At 35.3% G+C, this 26,857-nt stretch overlaps 1 protein-coding gene across 3 annotated transcripts in view; it reads right to left on the bottom strand.

Moving 5' to 3' along the window:
• The window catches only part of ITGBL1 (integrin subunit beta like 1), a 196,086-nt gene that overhangs the window by 16,735 nt on the left and 152,494 nt on the right, over positions 1 to 26,857 (bottom strand). For all 3 annotated transcript variants that reach the window (XM_008143959.3, XM_028148869.2, XM_054719922.1), the window contains one exon: positions 5,759 to 5,875. In XM_008143959.3, the coding sequence (XP_008142181.1) occupies positions 5,759 to 5,875 (117 nt within the window). The remainder of the gene's footprint in view (positions 1 to 5,758; positions 5,876 to 26,857) is intronic.

The raw sequence follows: 26,857 nt of genomic DNA, 5'->3' as shown, positions 1-26,857 counted from the left end.
CAACTAAAGAACTCCCAGGAGAAATGTAAATGGATTGTGTGATTAAGAGGTGGCTCTTCATTATCCCCACTTGTTTTTTAAATTGGACTCATGGGCAGCTATTTCAGGAGCATAGGAAGGAAGAAGGCAAACAATAAGCAGTCCATTTCTTATTCTCATCCTGGGTATATGGTGTACAGGAGGGAGAGCTCTGATCAAGTTTATGTTAGGCTACAAACAAATGCACATGAGCCAACCTGTAGATATATTTTCTTTGGGAAATATTAAAGTCATATACTAATAAAAATGAGTATATCTTAAGGACTATCACTTGGGACAAAGCATTTTTTTTAGCAGTGATTTATCTGATTTTAGAAATCCATGCATATATAGGCTATGTAAAATTTTATTTTTCTATGATCATTGAACATGACTCTCCAATAAGTTAATTAAGTGGAAAAAGGTCTTCATACTGACTTTCTTTTTGCCAGTCATTTTCAGGTTGTAATTTTGGTGTAATCAAAACTGAACTGCTTAGAATTATGTAATTACGTACATTCACCTTCAGGTACAATTGCTAATTTATCCCAGCCTGCCAGAACTGGTTTAATCATCTTCAGTGTTATTGTTAGGAAGGTGGAGAAACAACACTGGCTATCAATTCTCCTGCATATGCTGATTAGATAGGTTTATAGATGTTTTTTGGTTTTATTATTTGTTGTTTGCTGAAATGCTGCTATGGAGTCAGGGACCTGAATTTTGCTCTGAACACACAGAGGATGCATGAGGTTCTAGTTCATCCCTCCAGGTGAAAGGCTAAAGAAGGGATGGCTCAGTGTCTGGTGGTGAACTGAGAAAAATACTCAAATTAGTGGTTCTCAATTTTGTTTTCCTCTGAAGCCAAACCAGAGGGATGATGTCAGTGAGTTTCACACACTCGTGGTAGTAAGATCCATTCACCACTGGCTGCCAAGTGATGGGAGACTAAAGGCTTTGAACAAACTAGTTGCCATTCCTTCCCTGACACAGCAATGCAGATCTGTAGGATACCAACTTCCTTCCAAAACATTTTGTAACTGGTGCCTCAAAATATCTTAAATGGATTGTTTTGTCCTGTTATGGTAATGGACACTTGAATCTTCTACTTTGCAATGCATACATAGGGCATTCACTGATTGCCTGCTTATCACATAGTAAGAGGCATTTTTCATTCTTTGTGTCTCATTCTCACATAAAGCCAATAGGTGGGGATTATTATCTTTATTGTACACATGAGTAAACCAAGGCAGAAAGACCAAATGGCCCTTCCAAGTTACTACAACTAGTGGGAAACAGAGCCAGAAACCAAATGCTGGTCTTTTTTAATTTGAGGTTCACATTCATTTTGCTGCAGGGCGTTGTCTCACTTTGCTTAAAAGAAAATGGTTCCTTCTACCCACTAAAATCTCATGTGAAAAAAAAATGTAGCCGAGTGTATGTAACACAAACTGATGCAACTGAACATACCATAGAATGTGGGCTTTCCTTACACAAAATATCAAAATACCCAAAGAAGATTCATAAGTCTAGATTCAAAAAGAGATCTACCCCTTTAAGAAAACTAGAAGGAAATACAACACAATGTTATCAGGTATTATTTTTGGATGGTGGATTTGTGGGTGATTTTTATTTTGTTTTTTTTTTTAATATTATTTTAGTTTTATTAAATGTTGAAGGAAAAACATTAATATAAAAATATTTTACAGTGTCCTGATATCTAAAGATGAGCAAAGTAAAATAAAGGGGGGAAATAATATCTGTTATAAATGATAAATGAGTAAATAGTTTGAAAAAATCCTTCCAAGGATGGATTCAAGAGCAGCTGAGGAAAACTTCTGATATAAAAAAATTAAATAAATATTTCCCCTCAACATAACAAATATTTTTCACTTTTGCTTAACTTTCTCAGGCCTAAAATGTTCACATCCCATTTTCACACCTCTAAATATTAGCCATTCAAGGTCCATGTCAAATGTTAACTCCAACTTGAAGAATTCTCTAATCCAAAACTGGAGTCAATACTCCTTAATTTACTTGTGACTCCCTTAATTTATAATTTATTCAAAAAAGTTCTTAAGCATCAACTTTTATCCTAAGTTTGAGGATACAATAATTTTTCAGAGGAAAAAGGTTTTATTATATCCATGAGAATTGTGTAGACTTGAAGAAAATAACTTACAATAAAATGTGATAGTATTTTAATGAAGGTATTACAGTATGGAGGAAGTATAAAATAATTTCAGAAAGGCATTCTAAAGGAGATGATTTGGAAGAATGGGAAAATGATAAGGAGTAATTTAGAAGGAGAAGCAAAGATAAAGAATACAATGTCAGGTAAAATGAACAAAATCATAATATACTTAAGTTTGTCCATCTCTATTGCCCTCCATGAAAAAACTCACTTTTTCAATAAGTGGAGACAATTAGACCAATAAAAGCATAGTCTCTTCCACCCATCCAATCACTGAAGCCATCAAGATTCATCCTTGATTCCTCCCTGCCCCTCACTCAGATTATTAAATCATGAATTTATATAAATGCTGCTTGTACCCTCAGGGCAGCAGTAGGAGCAGGAGGGGTTTTCTTAGGTTCAGCTGTGTTTAGATTGCCATTCGGCACTAGTCTCCTTAGAAGGACAAGGTAGGAACCACATCCTGGCAGCTGGACAATATTGGGCCTTCCTTTCCATGGGAATCCTGGCAAGGATTCATGAGGATGGCAACTCAACATGGTGTGGTCTGGGAATTACCTTCTCTTCAGATAACACAACTCAGATGCACAGATTTGAGATCCATGTTGCACAGATGTTAAGACTTCTCTGGTTTAAAAGAAGCCTCATGCTCCACAGGAGCTAAAATATTTTCTAACAATTCCTTAGCATAACTTCCAGAAACCCTGCAAGAGCATGCCTGTTGGTAGAGTTATGGCACTCATAGAAGCCAAAAGCATAGCATTCCCATCAGACATACATAGTTCATTCATAATCCATCCTTTCCAACTTAGTTGAAAACTAAAGATGCAAGTGGAAGCAGTTGAGATTACTCAAGGGCAACCAATAGCAAGCAGAAACAGCACCCAACAACATCCATTTTAAGGGAAACAGATTTATTGGTAAGCTCTGGGAGATGAGAAAGAATAAGAAATTAAGTGGTTAAGAGAGAAGTCTGAGAAGAAATGGATTGGGAAGGTATTTCTGAGGCCCAGGGAGGAGACCATTTCATGGGGCTTTCAGAGTAGAGTAACTATAACTCTATGCTAAAAAATGGTAATGTAGAATGAGAACTAAAAATCAACTAGGAACTGGGCAGCTAGGAATTATTAATTAACTCAGGAAGAATCGCTTATGTGGAATGGTTGGAGATAGAGCAAGTTTCCATGGGCTTAAGATTGAACCAAGAGGAATGCTAGCATATAGGTCAGAGGTAATGACATCAAGTGATTAAAAATATTTAAGGGCATATGTGTTTAAAGGGCAATGCAGGGCTTTATGTGGAATAAGTATGCAGTAAGTATTTGCTGATTTGATTGAATTTGTGCTATATACATGATAGGATATTACCAAATAAATGAGAGAGGTTTCCTTATGATAGTGGGTATTTTTAGATAGAGTGAGAAACACAGAAACTTTGCCAGTGCGTTTTTTTGGCTTGAGGAACCCTAATGCCCAGTGTCTTCTTAATTGTGCTCCTCCATGCTTGGGCGAATCCATGTGAAGCTTCTCCACAGAAGAAGCACTGCAGGGTAAGAGACACTAAAAATACTTCTGAGATGAATGACAGTCACTTTGATTTGATAGATCAGTGTCAAGTCTGATAAGAATGACCAGAAAGGAGAAATCATCAATGCCACCCAAAACTGAAGACCAGACAGTCACAGCTCTGAATACATTGTTGTCACAAAAGGTATTGACAAGCTATGTTATTTAGGATAAACGTGAGTGTGGAGATATTTCACCCTCTCCTTCCTGGAGCTCTTTCTCCAAGCAATAGGGTTAACCATCATGAAGAAAAATGAATAAATCAATAACAAGGAAAACAAAAAAACGTACTCACTGGAATGTGTAAAGGATGTGTAGATATAAGAGGTTTCTACAATATCAACCATTTCAAACAAGTCACCAGAGCAGCTGGGCAAGGAGACCCATGTGAGGTAGACACTGCATGCCAGAGAAAATGGCAACGATAACAAGGTCTTCTCTAGGTGCCAGGCAGGCTTTCTATACTGCGTTGTGAGAACTAAATGAGTCAATACACATACTGTACTGAACAAAAAAGACTGCACTCTGCTTAGCTACTTCTGGTAACTAATACCAGTGAAGGGACAATCTCAACTAAAAGTAATATTGAGATAAAGTCCAAACAGTTTAATGTCACACTGGGGAAAACTGTGGTATAGGGAAAGATCTGTGAACCTAACATCAGTGTCAGATCCTGGGTCTGCCGCTGTTTAGCTATGGGACATCCACACCTCAAACCTCACTCACTTTTCTATTTGTAAGATGAAGAAAGCAGGAACAATTACTGAAGGTGGCTGCCGTGAGGGCTGCGTGAAATAAACCACCTGGCACCACAGTCCTTAGAAAGGGCCTTTACCTTGGCTCACAAAGAAAAGAAAGAAGAAATTTTTGGTTAACTTGCAAGTGTTTCATAGTTGGCTGGAGAGATAATACTAGATATACATGGATATTAGACAGATGGTAGTGATAATGTCTCTGCCTTTTCTATATTGTACCTGCATGTTGATTTTATCCAATAAAGTGCCCAATTGTGTTATGATAACTATCTTGAAGAAAGACAGCTATATTCTTTTAGTCTGATTCCACACCCAGTGCTCCCCAGTTGTACTGGAAACCTAGAAGGAGGTATCATCAGCCTGTATCATCTCTACAGTATCAGGTTTTGCAAGACTGAACTATGAGAATAATGTTGACTCCCATCCCCTCCCCTGGATGAAGACCAGGTAGACACTGTCAACCGTCTACCTCTGGGACTCTCAGTTTTGCTGATCACCTTCTATCTGTCTCATTTGTTCTTTGCAGTTTCTTGCTTTCATAAGCTCTTATTTGGGTCTCAGAGCCATTATGGGAACTGAGATATTGTATATCCTGTGATTTTGTAATTAAACTTAGGAAGTTATCTTACTGTGTGTGTGTGTGTGTTATTTTTCAAGTTTATGGGTGATACTTACTTCCTCCAGGATTTACGAGTACAATAATAAAAATCACCTTAATGCCGAAACCGGTTTGGCTCAGTGGATAGAGCGTCAGCTTGCGGACTCAAGGGTCCCAGGTTCGATTCCGGTCAAGGGCATGTACCTTGGTTGCGGGCACATCCCCAGTGGGGGGTGTGCAGGAGGCAGCTGATCGATGTTTCTCTCTCATCGATGTTTCTGGCTCTCTATCCCTCTCCCTTCCTCTCTGTTAAAAATCAATAAAATATATTTTAAAAAAATCACCTTAAACTGTTCAGTGGCAGCAAAGCCTTTTACTATCTCCATAGAATTTAGTTTAGTCTCAACCACCTTTTATCAATCGTGCACTGTGTACTTTCACATGCCCTTAAATCAAGAGTCCAAGAACATAAAGGTCATTACAAACATAACTGTATATTGCTTTTAGGTTGAATTGTGTGTTAATTTTTGTTTATCTTCTTTTCAGCAATTAAAAAAAAGAGATAAGTAGAAAAAGGAAGGCAGGTGAAGCATGTTGCATGCAGTAGCGGAAGGCTGTTAAATTGTTCACCTCCACAGACTACGCCGTCGAGGTCTTCACAGCGGCGATCATCACACTCGCACGTCTTCCCGTACACCCTGCGATCCCCCGGCGGGTAGCAGGTACATTTGCCACATTCACATTTACCTGCAAAATACAAAGGGGGAGCACGGACATCAGGAGATTCTCAGAACCAGGAAGGCTTTCAAAGGAAACAAGCACTCTATTGAACCCAGACCTCCGGACCAGTTCTAGGCTGTACCTGATTCTAGCTCAGCAAATAACTTTTCTGAACCCCCTATGGTAAGCTGAAGGTCAAACACAAACACCAAGGTGGTGGAGAGTGGAAGTGACAATTGCTGGCTCGGAAGTCATTCACCTTTACTCCTGTCCATCTTTTGTTTCTTTCATCTTTGAAGACTAATTCAGTTATTAAACTCTCTGGGTATTTCATATTCATCTTAGTTTGATGGTACCATTGAATGTAACTGAATCGACTTTACATATATTGAGAAATTTAGCCTAATGTGGTCATTTAAAAATATTTTTATTTTGGGTGTATCCATCACATAAAGAAAAAAATGTTCATTGGTACATTGCAACATGACATTTTAGTGATTATTTTGCATCAATTTTATAGTTCATTAAACACATTTTAACATGGAGCATGTGTCACTGCACATGACTTAAATATCTTTATCATTTTTGACTTAAAATATAAACATAAATATTTTTTGGAATGAGTTTGGTTCATAGTTGGGGACTGCCTTAACTATTATCGTTATGACTTTTATCACCATTTCCTGAGCTGTAAATGTGTGTCAACCATTATAATTTCTTAAATTCCATCATTTTGTTTTCATAATACCACCCATTGACTAGCATAACCACTATCATTTACTAAACAAGAAAAAACAGAGACATATTAAGGCCAAGTTACTCTCCATGGTGACCCAGTTCATAAGGGAGAGATTCAAAACTTACATCCATTCTCATTAATGTTAAAGTGTGCACACTTAACCATTGAGCCATGCTGCACCTTAGTATACTCATAACAGAGCACCAGAAGACTATACAAGAGAGTCAATTCCTTTTGTTTGAGGAATTTGGACTAGTTTGCCAAAATTTCAACTGGGTAACTACTTTGAGACATCTGTTACTCTCTGTCATTAGCCAACCATCATAATTATACACCCACTGAAATGATCATGAGATGCTTCAGGGCTGACCCCACACTGTGGTTAGTCATTCTGTTGCTGCATTTGTATCTTGTTAAAGAAATTCCGAGTTGGTAGAGAGTGGGAGAAGGGAAAATTAGTATTTAGAATCATATAATTTCAGAGCTGTAATGAAAGATAACCCAATGCAGTGATTCATTATCTTTTCTGGCAGAAGTGTTGGGGGTCAGGGTCCCTTGGAGAAACTGGTGAAAGACATGGCAATAGATACTCCTGTTCTGGCTGCCCTTCAACCTGTCTGTTTTTCTACTTGGAGACAGTTCCAAGTTCAGCAGAAGACAGAATCCTTTTCCTTGCCCAACAAGATTCCCTCTTTCTATGCCCTGGCGGACAGGACAGGGACACACCAGATACTCCTGGCAGGGCTTTGATTTTTGAGGGTGACTTCAAGGGCACAGGGTCTGTGCAACAGCACAGTAGCGAGTGTCCAGGGGCAGTGAGCTTGGCTCATAGCGGCTAGAGTTCAAAAGTGGTGGCAGCAGGGGCTGGTCTTGGCAGTGCCTTGCTTAGCTGGAGTGTTGCATGAGCTGATTGTCCAGAAACTGCATTCTGAGCCTAATCCCTTCTAATTCAATCCTGTTTCTTTCCAGTTCATAAAGTTGGTTTCTGTTGTTTGCTATCAAGAACTATAACTGGTAGACTCCAGATCTCTCCCTGGAAGAACATACCAGCACACATTTATTTTTTGTAAAATGTCAGGAAGATCCATGACTTGCTGCAATTTATTTAATAGATGAGGAAACTCAAGCATGCTGAGGCTAAATGATTTGCCTAAAGCCAGGGAAGTAGACATCAGCAGTGTTGGTGCTAGAACCCAGATCTTCTGAGCCCCAGCTAACTTCTGGTGTGCATAAACATGCTAGCCCTCACCATGAGTGGATGTGTGAATGATAATAATAATCCAGACTGTGGAGACAGAGACAAACTACTAGCAAAGAAGAGTAATGAAATATAGCAGATATCTAGGATTTTTGATCAAATATATTTTACTTAAACATTTCAAATTTGATACTCATATAAAATACAAAAATACTCTAAGTCAATACATTTATAAGAAGCACAGTATATAGCTCTATGTGCAAGTAATCATTTTAACAAATAAAATACATCTCACTCAATTTAGATCTTTTTACTTTAAAATTTCTCACAATCATTAAGATGTGTTTATGTTTGCCACAAATATTAGATTAAAATTTAAAATCTTGCTGCACTTACTCTAAAATATCTCCTATAGGAGATTCAATAATTATTAAGAACCTGTTTTGTGTGAATAATTTGATTAGATAATATTATTAATGTTAAACAAAAGATATGTGCCTGTAATTTCTGCTATGCTATATAATTTCCAATTTATTTTCACTAAGTATTAACTCCAAATACAAATTTTGTAGAATGATTTCTAAGTATCAAAATCTTAAATTTTTTGAGCAAAATTATTGGCTTTTTTATAATAAAAATTTATTCTGAAACAATAAGTCATGTTATTTAATGGTTAAAGTTTTTCAATATTTGTTTTAATGGAAAATTCACATGATCACTAGACATATATAAAAACCCTCTCTTGAGCATATGAGAAATGAAAACTAAATCCACAATGAGATTCTTTCCCTAACTAATCAGATAAACAAGCATTCATGAAATGACCATAGGTTTGGCAGTGCTTTGGAAGGTTTTTGTTTGATATGTTTTTATAGCTAGTGAAAGTATAAATTAGTATAATATTTGGGAAGACTAGCATTGTCTGGTAAAGTCAATATGCATAATATATAAACTAGAAACTCAATTCTTGGTTATATTCCCTAGAGAAAAGCATACACATTTGTACCAGGAGATATTCCAGACCAATCAGAGAAACACTATTCCAAGTAGTCTCAAAGGAAAAATATCCCAAATGTTTATAAATAATAGAATAGATAAATATCAACTATATTCTCAAATGGAACACTGTATAACAATTAAAATGAAGGAAGCACCATTGCTTGCACATCATGCTTGCATCTTAAAAATGTAGAGTGTAAGAAGCCAGCCACAAATAATAAATATTATTAGATGATATAATTTCAAAACAGGCAAGGCCAAACACCTTAGTGTTTAGGAATATATGCTTAGCTGGACAACTAAAGACAGGTGTAGAGGTGATTACCATGAAAGTGAGAATAATGGTCATCTTTCCAGGTGGGGGTGGGGGGGTGGGTATGTGGGGTATTTGGCAAGAGATAAGAGGTTGCTCTTGGGATTCTGGCTTTACTCTGCTTCTGCACCTCAGTCATGGTTTGGTGTGTGATTATTTTACAAAACTTCATAATGCTATAAATTAACACACCATATACTTTTCTAGGCATGAAGGATTTTTCAAGAAACCAGTCTAGTATATCTGGTGGGCCATGTTGCAAAATTAATCAGTTCCTTTACTTAACTCCTTACAACTAAATAGATTCCCAGTGGATTCAACATTTAAATGTAAAAGCTTAAAACATAAAATGCTAGACAGAAATATAGGTGGGAGTTTTCATAACCCTAAGATGGGAAAGACTAAATATGACAACATACCAGAAACATAACCTCAACCATTGATAAATTTAACCATAAAATATGATATTTAAATTATTTAAAGCAACAAATAGCACAGGACTAAAAATCAACAATGAACTGAGATAAAAATTTTGTATAAATAAGACAGATAAGTAAAAATTACTATATGTAAGAGCTCATATGTAAATAAGAAATGATGTACATCTTCAATAAAAATAGACCAAGGACAAAAATGGATCATTCACAATACAAATAATACATGATAATTACTATCAATGGTGAATTATTTATATCTTTTAGTAAATTCCATGGAAATAATCCATTCATTTAAAATAACTATGCTTTGTTGAGAAGTCACCTGGTTTAATTAAAATACATAAAATTTCTGAGATCTTTTTAGTTAATAAGATTTTACCTTATATATCCTGGAAGAAACTCTCATTTATTGTTTGTTGGATTTTGCCCACAAGATGCTGCAAGGCACATGACAAATAAATAAACAAACAAACAAAACAACAACTCAAAAACACTGAAGAAAAAGCAAAATTTTTATTTTATATATAGGATAACTCAATATCACTAAGTTATAAGATGAGATAAAAAAGAGTAACTTGATACCTTTATAAAATGTAGGTTGCCTCATTTTCATTTTTAGAAATTAAAAGATCAAAAATTTATTGAGTAATTTCACTAGTTTTCATTCTTATTAACTGCTAGAGTACAATTACAGTAGAAATAATAATTTTTTTATTTCACAAAATTGGAGACTGTTGGAGATGTAAAAGTCAATTTACAGAGAGAAAAGCCCCACAATTTACAGAAGAGAAAATGAACCTCTGTGCCTGAGATAATGTGTGTCTTATTCGAGGTCACATTGTGAAAACAAGGGATCCAAAGGTCATCTCTCGAGGTCACAGAATAAATAAGGGGTACTCCTCAATCATTTCTATACCTATTGTTGCTTTCCTTTTTAATAGTTAGGAATGGTAGTGTGAATCTATGCTAATGAAAATGGAGAGATATGTCAAAGCATTGCCTGAGAAAAGGTGTTTATCTCTGGTAGAGATTAATTTTCTAACACGGTACAGGCCAACTATATGAAATTGTGAAGGTGACAAAATTTGTTTTTTAGGCTATATAATTCTTTTCCTCTTTCTTTCCTTCTTTTTTTCTCCTGTTGTTTCTCTACTCCTTCTCTTTGTCCCCCAATCATCTCCTCCATCTCTCTCTCTCTCTCTCTCTCTCTCTCTCTCTCCTCTCTCTCTCTCACACACACACACACACACACACACACACACACACACACACACATATGCATGCATACATGTCCTCTCCTTTCCTCTTTCTTGTATGTCTTTTATTTTTGGACTCCTCTTTTTGCACAGTTTTAACCATAACAAAGTTCTCAATCTTTAGACTTGCCTTCTCCTTCCCTCATTCTCTTCATCCTAATCTCAAGAATTAACAGTTAAAGAGAATCCTTTGATTGACTAATTGGATAAACCCATATCTCATTAAATGTTAACAACCAATTCAATCTTCTCTTCTTCTTTACCACCAGTCATATCATTGGGCATTTGTAAAGGAGTAAAAATCTGGAATTTTCAGACACCACATTGTAGATGTGTGGACCTGAACAATGACTGCTAAAAACTGAAATCATCTCCAGAAGCCATAAGTAAAAATACAACACACACACAATCACAAATCATTTCTATCCTCTATGCTCACATTTGAGGTGTGGAAAATGATTTTAACTTCCTTCAAACTACACTACAGAGAACACATATGTGTTCTTATTCAAGAATAAGGCTCATCAACTTTGAAAAACTGCATTGATTTGATCACTCCCTCTAGTCATTCATTCTACAAACACTTTTGAATATCAACTAGGGGCTAAGTATTGTGCTAGATGCTGAAGATACAAAATTAAGTAGGACATTTAAAAATTTTAATAGTAGAGGGAATGGTAAAATACATGAGCATGCACACCCTGTAGGATTAGAGAAGTTCCCTGCCAGAGGTGACCTGGGAGTGAGTCTTAAATTGTCTGTTAAATGTCAATGGGGCAAAGAGGAAAAATAATAAAGTTTATGGCACAGATATAACTAAAAGCATTGGCTCTGAATATATGTATATGTATATATATATATATATTTATCTTGACACATCCACTGTTAAATGTGTTTCCTTGGAAGAGTAAGTCAAACCTCATTTCTCATGGTTGCATGATGGGAATACAATAATAATGATAACAAGATTATTTTAAAAGCTAATTATTGTAATACATATAAAGTACACAGGACAGGGCCTAATACCTAATATTATTTAATAAATCATAGATATTATTCATATTTTTATAATAAAAACATGTTGGGGGCTTGGGTTTCAATTGCTCACATAAAATTCATACCTCTTCTTTCTCATTGCATTTCTCTAAAAACAACTGCACTTCTTGATCCAAAATCAGATTGTTTAAGAAGAGCGCTATACGATCAAATGAACCGCCAGCATGGTAACAGCAGGCACACACTCTACGACCTTATTTTCTTTCGCTTTTTAAAACGGGAAAAACCACACTTGCAGTACATGCTCAATAGTTGGAGAGTAATTAGAGTCTCACATAAAACAGAAAAGAGATTAGCACTTTACTAACACAGTCCTCCTTTGCCTAAAATAATTGGTTTACCATAGCAACCTGATTGCACTAGAAAAAGCTCCTGCCAAATGCATCCTAAGTTCCCTTGAAATTTCTATGAGAAGGAATTAAGCACTCGAGAACTATAATATTCTGTACAATTTCATCCCAAGTTCAAATTTTTTTTTTGAGAATCAAGTAATCTCCCATCATTTGAAAGTGAAGAGGTACCTTTCACCTTCCATTTCAAAATGGGCAGTGAGACATAATTTAAGCCACATCGACATGACAATGGCTAGCCCATGAAGAATTGCTCATGCCTTTTAAAGACACAGATAAATGTCAATCCTTCTGTTTGTGCTTTCTTAGTACAAAAGGATTAAAGTGATCAATCATGAACGATGTGAGAGGAAAAAAAGACATTTAAGCAAATGTTGTGCTAATATAATTTTCTGTTGTCTGCCCCAGAATGTCTAAAATTGAAAATGGGAGCACTAGGCTTCACTTTTCCTTAAAGGTTTCCTAGGGTATGGAGAAAAATATCACAGAGGAGGTCTATTAGACTTCTAAGTTAGATTATCTCATTATTTCAACCTTAAGATAGTTTCTAAAATAAAAACTGAAATTACTTGATTCATTTTTTCTAACTGTAAGTTAGATAAATATAGTTAGCAATATCATAAATAGGTGGCGATACAATTAGGTGGCAATATCACATTCATTTACCAATTAACTAAAAAACTAAGTGCCAACTCCAGGGCTAAAAAGTCAATGAATGAACTAAGGTGGGAAATATGGAGCTTAAGTAATTAATTAATGTGCCCATCATGAAGTGGCCAAGATCAATTAGAATAAAAATCTTCTTCCTCCCTCGTAAACTCATTGACTGGACAGTGGGCAGTACCTGCTTCAGAAACAAGGTTTTGGGATTCTGCAAACATAAATCATATCACACATGGACCTATTCCTGGTATGGACTTTAATGATTCCATTCTAGATAATAAATAAATACATGCAACTGTAATTCACCATGAAACACTCTATGGGATAAATGCCAAAGGACTGACACAGGAAACAAATATTATTCACCAGTGCAAGACAGTGTTCTGTGTGCTATAATTAGAGAAATGGTTCTATAAAAAGTTGTTGAACCTTTTTGGGGGTGTAATCAGGACTTAGTCACATTTAAATTCTTGGTTTTTGTTACTTACAGAAATTCAAAAGTATGAGTGAATACATCACTTCCTTAATACACGTTTAAGCAGTGCTAATTAAATTGATTTAAAACTAGCGTGGGCTTTCTTCCATATCAGGAGTAATTAGCAGATTATTTTTTAAAGAATTGAACAGTGAAATCCATATAACAGTAAACACTATATTTTCCATCAACAAGCTAATTTTCTACAATTAAGAAAAATTAGTCTATAAAACAATATTTTCTACTGATTTATTTATTATTCTTTGTTTTTAAATGTACCAATATTGATTTCCCCAAATCATACAACAATAGAAAGAACATAGTTTATACACATAAGTGTATACATACTAGTACACGAGGATGTAGGTGCATATGTACATTTAAATTAGAGGATGATGAAACTCCATGTGAGCAACTTATCTTCAAAATGTTCATTAATACAGAAACCAAGACAGAGAAATACTTCCTACCATTGACTACAAAGTAAAGGTAGTTAAGTATAGAAATACAGTTTCAAGTAATGGGACTTACTGGGACCACAGTGATCCAGATCTATGGAAATACGTATATTATCAAATTATATACAAATAAATATCACTTGTAAAGGCCAAAGAGAGTAGTAAAGTGTCATAGGAAAGGTCAGAGACTGTGGGAAGACATGAAAAAAATTCCTTGCCCATCTTTTCCACTATTTCAAGATAATTAAATATTTATTCTTACAAGAGACCATAGAGAGCTCAATGGCTAATCTTAGCTAACTAGAAAACTGTCTGATGACCAAATAAATGAGGGTCCTCTATGTTCCTTGGCGGTTTGATTTTTGGTCAGGGCTCATACCTGGGTTGTGGCTTTGATCCCTAGTCTGGGAGCTTAAGGAAGGCAACCAATTGGTTTCTCTCTCTCTCTACCTCTCTTCCTCTCTCTAGCTAAGCATGTCCTTGGGTGAAGATTAAAATAAAAAAAGAAAAGAAAATGTAAGATAAATAATCACTTGTTTGAAATAGAACCTGAGCTTTCTTTGGGTCCCTTTATATTATGAGTTAAACTGTGCTTATGTGTCTCTCTCATTCAAATCTTCAATAAAATCAAAGAAGTGAATACAGAACATAAAAACAAAACAAAACAAAATCACATGTAATTGTTAATTGTCAAAAACGTTCCTGCCATTATCTGAAAAGCAATGTCTTCTTTGAAGTAACAGGAAATTGCAGTATCAGTTCTGCAGTGAAATGACTTTTGCTTTCACCTGATGTATCAAAAGAAATAAACTCTTCAATCAGTCTTAGCAATAATAGTTAACATCATACCACAAAAGCTATTCAGGGAATGAAATGAGGTAATAACAGAGAACAAAAAAAGGCTAAGTGAGATGCTTCAAACAATGATAAGCTCTACATCACACAAAAAGCAGTGTTAGAGGACCCTGATTACTTTTGTCTTGAGTTATCTTTGACTTAAATACATCTGATTGCCAGAGAGTCCAAAGGATTGGTTGCTAGTCCATGATGTGTTACATGAATGCCAATGGAATTTTAATTTGCATATTTCTCTCTCTCTCTCTCTCTCTCTCTCTCTCTCTCTCTTTTTTTTTTTTTTTTTTTGCTAGAAAATGACAACTGCTTTATGGGAAACATAGAAGGAAGGGTGTACCATATTTATAAATTAGAACCTTAAAATTGTTGCCCTAACCAGTTTGATTCAGTGGATAGAGCATCAGCCTGTGGACCAAAGGGTCCTGGGTTCGATTCCGGTCAAGGGCACATACCTTGGTTGCAGGCTCCTCCCTGGGCTGGTCCCTGGTCAGGGTGCATGCAGGAGGCAACCAGTTGATGTGTTCCTCTCACATCGATGTTTCTCTCTGTCTTTCTCCCACTCTCTCTAAAAGATCAATGGAAAATTTCCTCGGGTGAGGATTAACAAAAAACAAAAACAAAAAATTATTAATTCTCCAACAATTGATCTATAGATTGAATGCATCCCTATGTATTCAGATACCATTAATGGTATATAAATGTAAAGAGAAAAAATAGCCAAGGCATTGTGGAAGAAAAATGGGTAGAGAAATCATAACACTAGATTTTATTATAGTTAGTAGACATTCTAAACTTATTCTCTCCCAAATCAAGTGTCTTGTTTATCCTCCACTTAATTTTCTATTTTTTTATTTTTTGGTTAAAATGTGTGATTTTAAATGTGTTTTCACTTTTAGAAATAGCATTACAAACTATATACCCCAATCAAGTACAGTTTATATGGGATTTAGGTTCCAGCAATATGAAGAGCAAATAACATTCTGTACCTAAAATAAAGTGTTCATTGCATTGCTGGGCTTATGGGGAGAAATATAATTTTCCAAATACCCAACAACAAAAACTATGAGCTAGAACAAGAGCAATTCCCATAAGCTCCCATGAAAGTGGTCCTGAGGGTACTTTAAGGAATGAAAGTAGAGAAATTGAACTTGAGACTCCTGAGACTAGGACTTAAAGAGACTCAAGATCAGTAATATCTTATAAGAAACTAATACAAATGCTCCTTGAAGGAAAGTGTCCTGAATTTAAGCTTTAAGATTTTGCAAAGTTTAGGAGAAACCATGTATAAGCTCACAGTTGAAGATCAACATGTGTGCTCTCTTTGATAGCACATATATTGAAGACCAACACATGCACACATAAGGAAACAAACCACCATGAGTGAAAGTCAGAAAAAACACACACATTGTTTTTTTAGCTCTGTGCTATATACTGGTTATTGTCTAAGTAGCCATCTTGCCACTTTTTTCTTGAATATATCTGTTATTGTTATTTTAATATCTGTATCTAATAATCCCAATAACTGGGTCATTTAGGCATTTGTTTCTATTGTCTGTTGTTATTTCCTTGGTCCTGATTCTCATTTTTTGATTGAATGTCAGAAATGGCATATGAAAAGACTACAGAGCCTGTGGGCAGTAGTCTTTTCCCCCAAAACAGTTCACTTCCTGTAAGCAGATAGAGCAACGTATCTCATCCCAGGTATATTTTTACCCCAGGGCACATTTGGCAATGTCCCCAGACACTTTTTAGTGTAGTGATGGGTTGGAGGTGCTACTGTATCTAATGGGTAAGGGCCAGGGATGCTGTTAAACATCCTACAAAGCACAGCACAGACTCCAGCCCAAAATGTCAAAGAGTACTGTTATTGAGAAAACCTGAACTACGCGAAGGCAGATCCAAATAGCAATTGAGCTCACCACAGACTGAGTTGCATTTACCTCTTGTTTACCCTCCTCCTCCCAAGAGATCCAAAAGCTCATGTCATCTGAGCTCATGCACACTCATACATATACACATATAAATGCTCACATGAAAATGACCCCCATGAAAGTCTACACTTCATCCTTTAAGACTGATCATTTTCAACTCCTTTAAGAAACAGTGCCTGCCACTGTCTCAGCCCACACACTCAATCACCACTTAAGGCTTGAATAGTATCATTATGATGTTTAAAATAGAATCTGGGTACTGTTCCCACAGATATTGATTGATCTGAAATGTGCTCCATGGTGTTGAAGTCTGTTATATAATATTTTTTTAATCTAAACTGTTCATTTGCATCTTGCATCTGGTGCTTATGCAAATCATTAGCATTTTTATGCCATTTCCTAAAACACCCATTCACTATATTTTTAATGTATACCTCTATTATCCCTTATTAAGAATCGCTTCCCTAATTTCAAATCAAGATTTTAAAATATTGCATATAAACACACACATGTTGAAATACTAAGTGCCTTTCACTTTTTAAATTATGATTTCACTGATTTAAAATATATTATATAAAGCAATGCATAAATAATCACAACTCAGTACAGGATCAATGTAAATAAAAAGAAAATACATATGCATAAGGCAAGAAATCCCCTGTTAAACTCAGCTTCAGGGACAATTCTTGTTAATGTTGCAGTGAATTTCATTCTAGTCTTTTATCTACACCTATTTTTACATATGTTGAGTAAACAATGCAATATATTTTATCTAAAATTACCACGTAAGTATTTTAGTTCGGGGCACTTTTAAGAGGATTCATTTTAATTGAGATCATTCTTTTAGTAGCCCTTTTCATGACCTAAACTGTGGCTAGACTTAATCCTAAAGTACAATATTATTTTTTCAAGGGAGCAGATAGTGTATGTTACCAGCCTTGACCTCTATTGCACACATTTGAATTCCTCCTGCTGATAGAATTTCAAGTGTACATTAATTTACTTAGAGCTTAACTAATTGGCCATTCATTCCCAAAGAGAGAGAGTGCTGATTTAATCACTTAAATCTGTAATTAGGCCATCTCTAGGAGAAAAAAAAAAAATTCTATACCACTCCTTTAAAATTGCCCATGAACTCACAAATAAGCTTCTTTGCCTTGTGTGCTACCTAAGAATAAGAAGAAATGTAAGGGTCCCGGGAACTCTTTCCTTTGCTCCCTTCATTCAGGATTGTTCTAATGTGGATTATTAATAGAGAATCATTTGCTCTCTGCTTTCTTATCTGCTGAGATAACAATTAATATTCAACCATGTGGACAGCACACAGGAGAGGGTCTAACATCTAAATCAAACTGATGAGTTTATAAAGATTGATGACCCCAAGGAAGAGAAAGTTACCCTCCAATAGGAATTCCAGTTTTCACCGAAAGAAAACTGACCTCCAAGGGTTTTGTAACCATAAAGAAAACCACTATTGTGGGTTGAGTAGGTTTAGGTAATGTGTAAGGGGTGTCATACATAATAAAACAAATCAAAATGAAAGAAAGGGACCCATAGTAAAATGCAGCATAGAGAGTTTTGGTAATATTATTTACTTAAAATCTTTTTTTCTTGAAATATTAATGTTTATTGAATGTAACACTATTATATTTAAAATTATTTTTCTTGAAAAACGAAAAACAAACAATAACAAAAAAACAGAATAGAGATAAGAACACATTATACGATGCTTTAAACTTCTTTTTTATTTTATGTTTGATGGGCAGGTGAAGGGGAAGGTAGAATTACACCCTTGGTGTATGTATTAGACTTTCTTTATAGACTTTGGTATATGGGTTAGATCAGTGATCGGCAAACTCATTAGTCAACAGAGCCAAATATCAACAGTACAACGATTGAAATTTCTTTTGAGAGCCAAATTTTTTAAACTTAAACTTCTTCTAACGCCACTTCTTCAAAATAGACTTGCCTAGGCTGTGGTATTTTGTGGAAGAGCCACACTCAAGGGGCCAAAGAGCCGCATGTGGCTCATGAGCCGCAGTTTGCCGACCACGGGGTTAGATTAAACTGTTTACCCAGGGCCAATATGACATCAGATTAACAGACAGGGGCATGTTTAATAAAGGCTTAAATAATGAATTAAATAAAATGTTAACAATAAATAATTTTATTGAAAAACAAAATAATGAATTTTTATACATCTTGGATTAAAATTGAAGATATGCTGGGGAAAACATAATTTACAAAGTTCAATAAAGTGTAGCAATTACATCCATATTCAAATGTAAAACACAATGAACACTATAACAGCTTCATTATGGGTCAGGCCAAGTCTAGGCACTATTCTTCCTGCATTTAGGCTAGTTTTCCATCAGAGGTAATACTGGGGACACAGTCTGATCAACCTCACACTATTTGAACTAAAGAGGAGCCTGACTATATATCTAAGATGTATTTTATTGACAAAAAGTAAAAGAAGTAAATAAGAAGGATGTAAAAATAGGTTATGTAGACTTGGAGCTGAATAAAACTGTTAAACTATTCTCAAACAAGATATTCAATAAGGGTGAGGGTTAGTTATTCACAAAGGAAGGGAAAATATTGCCAACTATTACAAACAAAGTAGAATATAAGTGCATTTTGAGAAGTATGGTGTTAATGCCCTGGGCGGGTGGTTCAGTTGGTTGGAGAGTTGTCCTGTACATCAAAAAAGTTATTGGTTGAATCCCTTGCTTTTTGTTATATTTAAATATGCATGTCTAACAACTGCTTTTTGCAATAAATATGTGCTTTCCTTCCACATGAGATAAAAGATAAGATAAACCAAACACCTATTCTATGCCATCAACCAAAGTGGTAGTTTTGGCGTATCCATTTCCTTCTCATGCATTCTATGTGTTTCTGAGTTGAACACTTCCACTTTTTCCCATCTCGAAGTTGGTATGATTAAATAATTGTTAAGAAATCACTTGTAGGGGAGTAGATAGTCACTGAGAATTTCATTGTCTTTAGACAATGAATTTGTGTTTTCCACATATAGGAACAGTCTGCTGCCTTTGTGTGACTGTGACCATACACGTTTCCTGGCATTGTACTAAGCACTCCCCGTTCATTATGTGATTTATTTTCCACGGAGACTCCATGGATGAAGGTCCTGATTTTATCACCACTTTGCAGATGAGGCACATAGACTGATAGGGTTTAGGTAATTTACTCAGAGTGATGCAGTCAGTAAAAGGCGGAGCCAGGATTCCATCCAATATCTGGCTTAGTCAAAAACACCTATCTAGGTTATATTTCTTCTTTATTTTGGACAAATGCCAAGGATAAGTAATTGACATTATCAGTTAGCATAAATGTATTTCTTGCTTTTCAAAATAAAATAAAGGTCATGATAAAAATGTTACTTTAAATACAAGGGGAGTTACTGGGGAAATGTCTCATGCAAAAATCCAAGTATCTACTATCAGGTATGGGGCGGGGGGGGAGGGGGGAGACAAAAACCTTTATATCATCTCCTTACAAACACATTTGCAAGCCAGTTTGTTCATTTGAAAAACAAGCTAACCTATTGTTTCTTCATAAAGGAAAGAAAATAAGCGCATATCTCCTAATGGTATTAGTATAGCTGACAAAATATAAAACCATAGTTTGGGCATCAACTATATTTACCTTAATCAAAAATATTTTGGGCTATTTGAGGACATGATGAGAAGACTGGGAACCAGTAGCTCTGTGAACTAAGAGAGCCGCCATGCCTTCAAGCATGTCAACCTCGCAGACGGCAGCAAGCTTGACGTGCTTGTGAGTTTTTCTCTTCCTCTCAATCTTGTTCCTCTCAATACTACTTCTTAGGTATCTTATACTCTATTGGGAAGAGCAAAGAGGCTTATATATTAGAGCACAGTATTATGAGAATGTGATAAAAGGAGAACACAGAGACTTGGGCAGCTTTTTGGAAAAGGTGACACCTGTGGTGAGTTCTAAAGTTAGCCTAAGAGTGTATGAGGAGGAAAGGGGTCTAGACTTTTCCTAAAGGCTTAATACACTTTAAGCTAAAAAATGGAAAGGCAAATTTGACAGCAGTACAGAGAAAACATAAATCAAAGTGCACAATACAAGTAATAGAGGAACCAGGTGACAGGTTCTTAGAGATGATGATCTGTACTAGGGTTATACCAGAGGTGTGTAGAGAATGAGATATTTCTTCATTCAACTGAAAGGAGAATATCTAAACAAGTATAAAATTTCCATAAGAAATATTACCACCCAGATGGCCAATATCTTAAAATCTTTTAAAAATACTTTATTTTTTATTTATTTATTTCATTTTTATTTTAGTATAGTTGATATACAATATTAGTTTCAGATGTGCAATATAATGATTCGACATTTATATCACTTATGATGTGATTGCTACACTAAGTCTAGTAAGCATCTGTTGCCTTGAAAAATTATCACATAACCAGGCTCTTCATGCTTTCATTTTCCCCCAATCATTTATTTAGGGTCCCTCTCACATTCTAAGTGAGAAAGACTGACATATACAAGTAAAAAAGTAAATATTTAATGTAAAATTTCACATAAACAAGCCAGACATACAGTCTGGCTTCTATGTCTGGCTTGTTTATGTGAAATTTTACATTAAATATTTAAGAACTTTATTGTGTACTTCTTCCCTATAAATAATATGAGGACACATCCCCTGTTTTGAATGATCTCTTGGTGCACAATTGTCTCATCTCAGTGTTCACCATAAAATATGAATCAGAGAAACAGATGTGTTTTCACATTTGAATTTCAATAAAAATTAAAAACCTGTGAGTAACCAAAGTGAGCAGATGTTCAAAAGCCAACAGGATTCTAAAACTAAAATTATCTTTTTCTTGATTCATATGCATATGCCTTTTTATTAAGAGGAAAAATATGTTAATCATAATTTTAATTACGGCTATTATTTCAATCTTTAAAATCCTGCTTAGGTGTTTATTTGTAGTATATTAATTTTAAAGTCTTATATACATACAGAAAAGTGCACAAACCAGGAGTGTATGACTCAAAGAATTTTCATTAAGTGTAACACCCAAGTGAAGAACTCACCACTAGGAGTTCAACCCTAGCTTCCTGAAGTCAAGACCTAAAATAGCTATTAACATTTGAAAGATATTATTATAAGTATTCTGTTTTAAACACCTTATCTAGAAATGAAAAAAAAAGAAACTTTTTTTAAAGTTCAGATATCTCATTCATTTCCTATACAATATTTTCAACCCATGGCCAATGTTTTTCTGAGGCAAAATTTTCTTTTATCCTGAGTTTCATGGGGTAAAATAGCTTGAATAAGTGATATTTGAAGGTACTGATGAATGTTTCACAACAATCAAAAACAGACATATCTCATTGTCACTGGCAGTTGGGTGAATTGTGTTCAAATTGTTTCACATTAAATATGATCAAGTCAATTATTTAAAGTATAGCCTACAGATCTGGTGAAATTGCTATCCTTTCAAACACAGTATATTAAAAATTGAAGTAAATATTTAAATATTTATTCTATAACAAAATATTTTACTACTTGGAATAGATGCAAGATTTCAATTTGGGTTATTTGGGTTTTTAGGTGTAAGGAGGACTTTTCTCACTGGTTTATACTTTAAAATGTGTTTAAGTGTGTCTTTATCTATATTTTAGGCATAATCTCTATATGTTTCTAATTATAAAACATTGGATTCTTTCAGTCTTTTACAGAGTTTTGTTTTTGTTTTTGAAATATTTTGTGGTTGCATCCTCCCTAAAATGCATTAAAGCAATTTTATTTAAACTTCAGATCATCCAATTATCAGAATAGCACTATATAGACAACACATGAAGAAATGAGTCATTCGCCCATCTCCCGTCTTTTGTTTCCTTTCCTGATTGAAGGGTTCAACAAATTGCTTGGGCTGGTAATGACTATGAAAGTTAAACACTATTTTTATCCATTCAGCTGGGAAAGTTTCAATACAACATGTGGACCCATCATTCTGTCCTGGGCAGAAGCTCTGAAGATTCTTGACAGCTTATAATCTTCCTTGCTCATATTCACAAGTGAAAATGATTATACGTAAAAGCAGGAACTTTACACACTAATTTTTGAATCAGCTTTCAAAAAAGCAGCAGCCCCATGAAAATCGCTTGCACTCTATTGCTTTTGAGAAAGTACTTATCTCAGAGAACAAAGCATTCAGGGTTTAAGGATTACATTTACTTGTTTGTCATAATTTAAAGAATAAAATATATGAAATCTATATATTTGTGATAACACTTTTGACTTACTTATATGCAAATATTCTAAGTAAAGTTGAGTCAAAAAGTTGGGAGTCTATTTGGTAGAAAACATTATTTCCACATTAGAAGTATACAAGATCTGGCTCACTCAGGCTAATCTATATGGAGCACCAAGCCCCTGCACTGGTATATATTTTTTCGTTGTGTTTTTTACTACCTGAAATCATATATTTTTGTGTTTGCTTCTAGGAGTCTATTTCACCCATTAGAGTAGAAATCATAAAAGAGTGCACACTTTTCTTATTTACCTCTGTGCTCTTTAGCCCTAGACTAGTACATGGCACATCAAGAACTATGGTGTCCCAATAAATAGCTGATGACTGACTGAATCAATGAAAAATCCCTTATCTTATTTATTTAGTAGGAGTGTACATTTTGCTACCAAGTACTTTCCATACACAGCATCTGTGACAAAAGGTTTTAAAATCATCACTGCAGAACTTCACCATGGATCTTTATGTCAGTCAGTACAGTTTCTTATGCCTATTTTCTGCATGTAATTAATTATTCATTAGTATATATAGCCTAGTTGACCAGTCACTATGACATGCACTGACCACCAGGAGGCAGACACTCTGACTGCTAGGCTAGCTTGCTGCTGGGGTCCAGCCAATTGGGACTGAGCAAGATGGGCCAGACACACCCTGGAGCCCTCCCGCAGGCCCTCGCTGGTTGGCCAACCTCCCATGTCCCTCCCTGGCCCGAATTGTGCACTAGTGGGGTCCCTCGGCCTGGCTTGCACCCTCTTGCAATATGGGACCCCTTGGGGGATGTCGGAGAGCTGGTTTCAGCCTGATGGCAGAACGACTGTCACTATGACATTCACTGACCAACAGGGGGCAGACACTCAATGCAGGAGCTGCTCCCTGGTGGTCAGTGCGCTCCCACAGGGGGAGTGCCACTCAACCAGAAGCCGTGCTCACAGCTGGCAAGCACAGCAGCAGTGGTAGGAGCCTCTCCTGCCTCCGTGTCAGTCAGACATCCCCTGAGGGCTCCCGGACTGCGAGAGGGCACAGGCCAGGCTGAGGGACCACCAGAGTGCACACATTTCATGCACCAGGCCTCTAGTAGTTTATAAAAGGCTCAGTTACTGTTATCTTCTGGATATCTTTCTAATTATAAAATCAATTTATTATACATGTGGGTGCTTTTATTTTCCATTTTTGAATTAACCGTGGTTCTGATTTTCTATTTAATGAAAATTCAGTAATTCATTTGACAAATAAAGGAACCAATTGGGTGGTGTGAAGTACCTGATGAAATATTAGACTGTATAAATAAAATGAATTTCTAGTCATATGATATGTTAAGCATTAGATTTTGAGAAAGTCTACTTAGTCAGTTGCAGAGGGAACACTATTAGATAGAATAAAATGTAATTAAAGAGGCAGTAGAAGAAAACGGAGATGAGTTGAATGAGTACTTAGAGAATTGCATCAGTCAGGAATAATTTTTGGTTCTGATTAACAGACACCTCTCCTCCCAATCAAATAGTAGCTTAAACAAATTTTGGAGACATCATACTAAAGAACTTTGAGTGAAGGTAGTGTATCCAGCATGACACTATCCAGTATGGAAACTATATAATGTCATCAGGGGCCCAGGCTTGCTTTGGTTCTTAGGGTGGGACCACCCTTGCCCTCACATTTTCAAGATATCTGTTGAGACTGCAGACATCATGCCTTGTCTCAGAAGGATGAGAGTGAAATACCAAGGGCAGAAAAGTTGATTGCAACATACCTTTTTTAAAGGTGCTTTCTCAGGAGCCTACCCAGTGGGTTCTGCTTGTATCTCATTCTATTATATTTCACTAGAGATCTGGTGCACAAAATTCAAGCACAGGTAGGGTCCCTAGACCTGGCTGGCAATCAGGACTGATGGGGGCCTTCCAGCTGCAGGTCAGGGCCTGCCTTCATTCTGCGCCACCCCCTGGTGGTCAGCACATGTCATAGTGAGCAATCCAACTCCTGAGGGGACACTTTGCATATTAGCCATATATAGATAGATAGATAGATAGATAGATAGATAGATAGATAGATAGATTGCCTTATATCTCTTTAGACAGGATACTAGCTGTGCCTAGCTACAGGTGAGCCTTGGAATAGATTGTTTTATTTAGTCACATTGCAAACATGAATAAAATAGGAGATTCTTCAGTAAGATATTAGGTTACCATTATATTGTATAGACCACAAGCATTATGTGACATTTTTCTCATTCGGAAAAAATAATTTAAATATAATAATATCTTGATACATAGTTGACAGTCTCTTTGCAATAAACTTATCTGGTTTGGATCTAGCAATAGCCATGTGATAGAGTCAGAGTCTGGGCACAGGCCCTTAGAGAAGGAGGTGAAAAGCTCAGGTATGGGTTATAGTATGGCCACTTCAAGATTTAGACCCTGCCTCCTACAGGATGGACGTGTGGTCTTTTCTCACCTGTGTATAAGGACATTGAATTCCAGTAAGTAGGTTTTATTAAGTGAATCTCTCATTTCCCATCTTTTATTTTCTGGAATAGTTTATTTTCACTTTTTGAAAATTAAGTAGGAGGGCAACCTAATATTTACCTTTTGATGTTAAGAGTTTTCTCTTTTCTTCCAATTGAACTTCTCTTCCACCTGACTCCAGAAACAGTCTCTAATTTTGCTGCAGGAGCAATATAATGCTGTTCTCCACCTAATGAAGAAAGTAGCTAATAATGATTGATGCTAATGAGTATGTGTTCAGTGAGAGGAATAGAACTGATGGATATTTTCTTCAACTTTCCATTAGATTGATGTGTTTCCACTGGCTTTAACCCTTTGTTTTCTTATATTCATAACTGTGTGAACTTTAAGCACTGTATTGAGAATAACATGCCTTTGTGTAGGGCACCAATTTGGAATGTATTCTACCCCTCCACTGAGTTTCTCAGTGAACAAAGAACAATTATGGAAATTTGTATAATTTTTTTCCTGGTTAGAGTTCAGTAGAAAAAAAAGTTCTTAATATTAAAAAAAGCCCAAATTTTATGTGAAAAATACACATTACACGAAAAGCATGGCCGAAGGACTTAAACAACTTACCCAAAGGAAAAACATAATAAAAAAATGTATATATAAAATTTCCTTTGAATAGGAAATGTAAACTTTTTAACATGTAAATTGGAAGAATGTTTTTATGATATTTAGTGTTGATAAGGTTTCACTATGAGGAACATGCTTTGGCTTAAATTTTCTTAGAGTAATTGGCCAATGTCAATTAAAGAATCTTCAAAATCTATACCCATTGACCCAAAAGTTTTATTTCAAAGGATTTACTTAAGCAATTTTCCAAAAGGCAAAGATTTATATGTATAAAACTAGTCTTTGCAATTTTAATAGTGAAAAAAGGAAAACTATATATCTAAAAAATAACATTAAATGATTAAATGCAATAGAATATAGAGCCACACTAAAGAAAAGTTTTCAAAGGATAATTGAAAAACATGGACAATGGTCATGATGTAATAAGTAAAATAAGCAAGATTAAAAATATATTCTTGAGTATTATATTGTGTATATAATGTTTAAAAGAAACAAATAGAACAAAAATGTGAAAGTGATAAACTGAGTGGTGAATTTCACAAATTTATAATCATTCAGTCATTAAAGTATAATTAAATGTACTGGTTAAGATGATATATGTTATTCACTGAACTATTTGAAGTCAATTTCTAGGACAAATGGTAGCAAAAATGCCACATGATTCTGAGAATAGTTTTTTAAACCCCTATTTGTCAAAATAAAAGAAAACAAATAACATCAAGCAAGTGATTCAGTAATACTATAATTACATGAATTAATATTTTCCATTTTCAAAATCCTCTGTGATGAAAAAATAATATTTGTCTATAATTTAGTTGTAATAAAATATAAGATTTTATGTGGCAAAACTTCAGTATAAACACATTTTTAAAATTAACAAGT

This window comes from Eptesicus fuscus, chromosome 8 (assembly GCF_027574615.1).
Source record: "Eptesicus fuscus isolate TK198812 chromosome 8, DD_ASM_mEF_20220401, whole genome shotgun sequence".
Classification (NCBI taxonomy): Eukaryota; Metazoa; Chordata; class Mammalia; order Chiroptera; family Vespertilionidae; genus Eptesicus; species Eptesicus fuscus.
The sequence above is the reverse complement of the archived record's forward strand: the minus strand, read 5'-3'. Positions and strand labels throughout refer to the sequence as shown.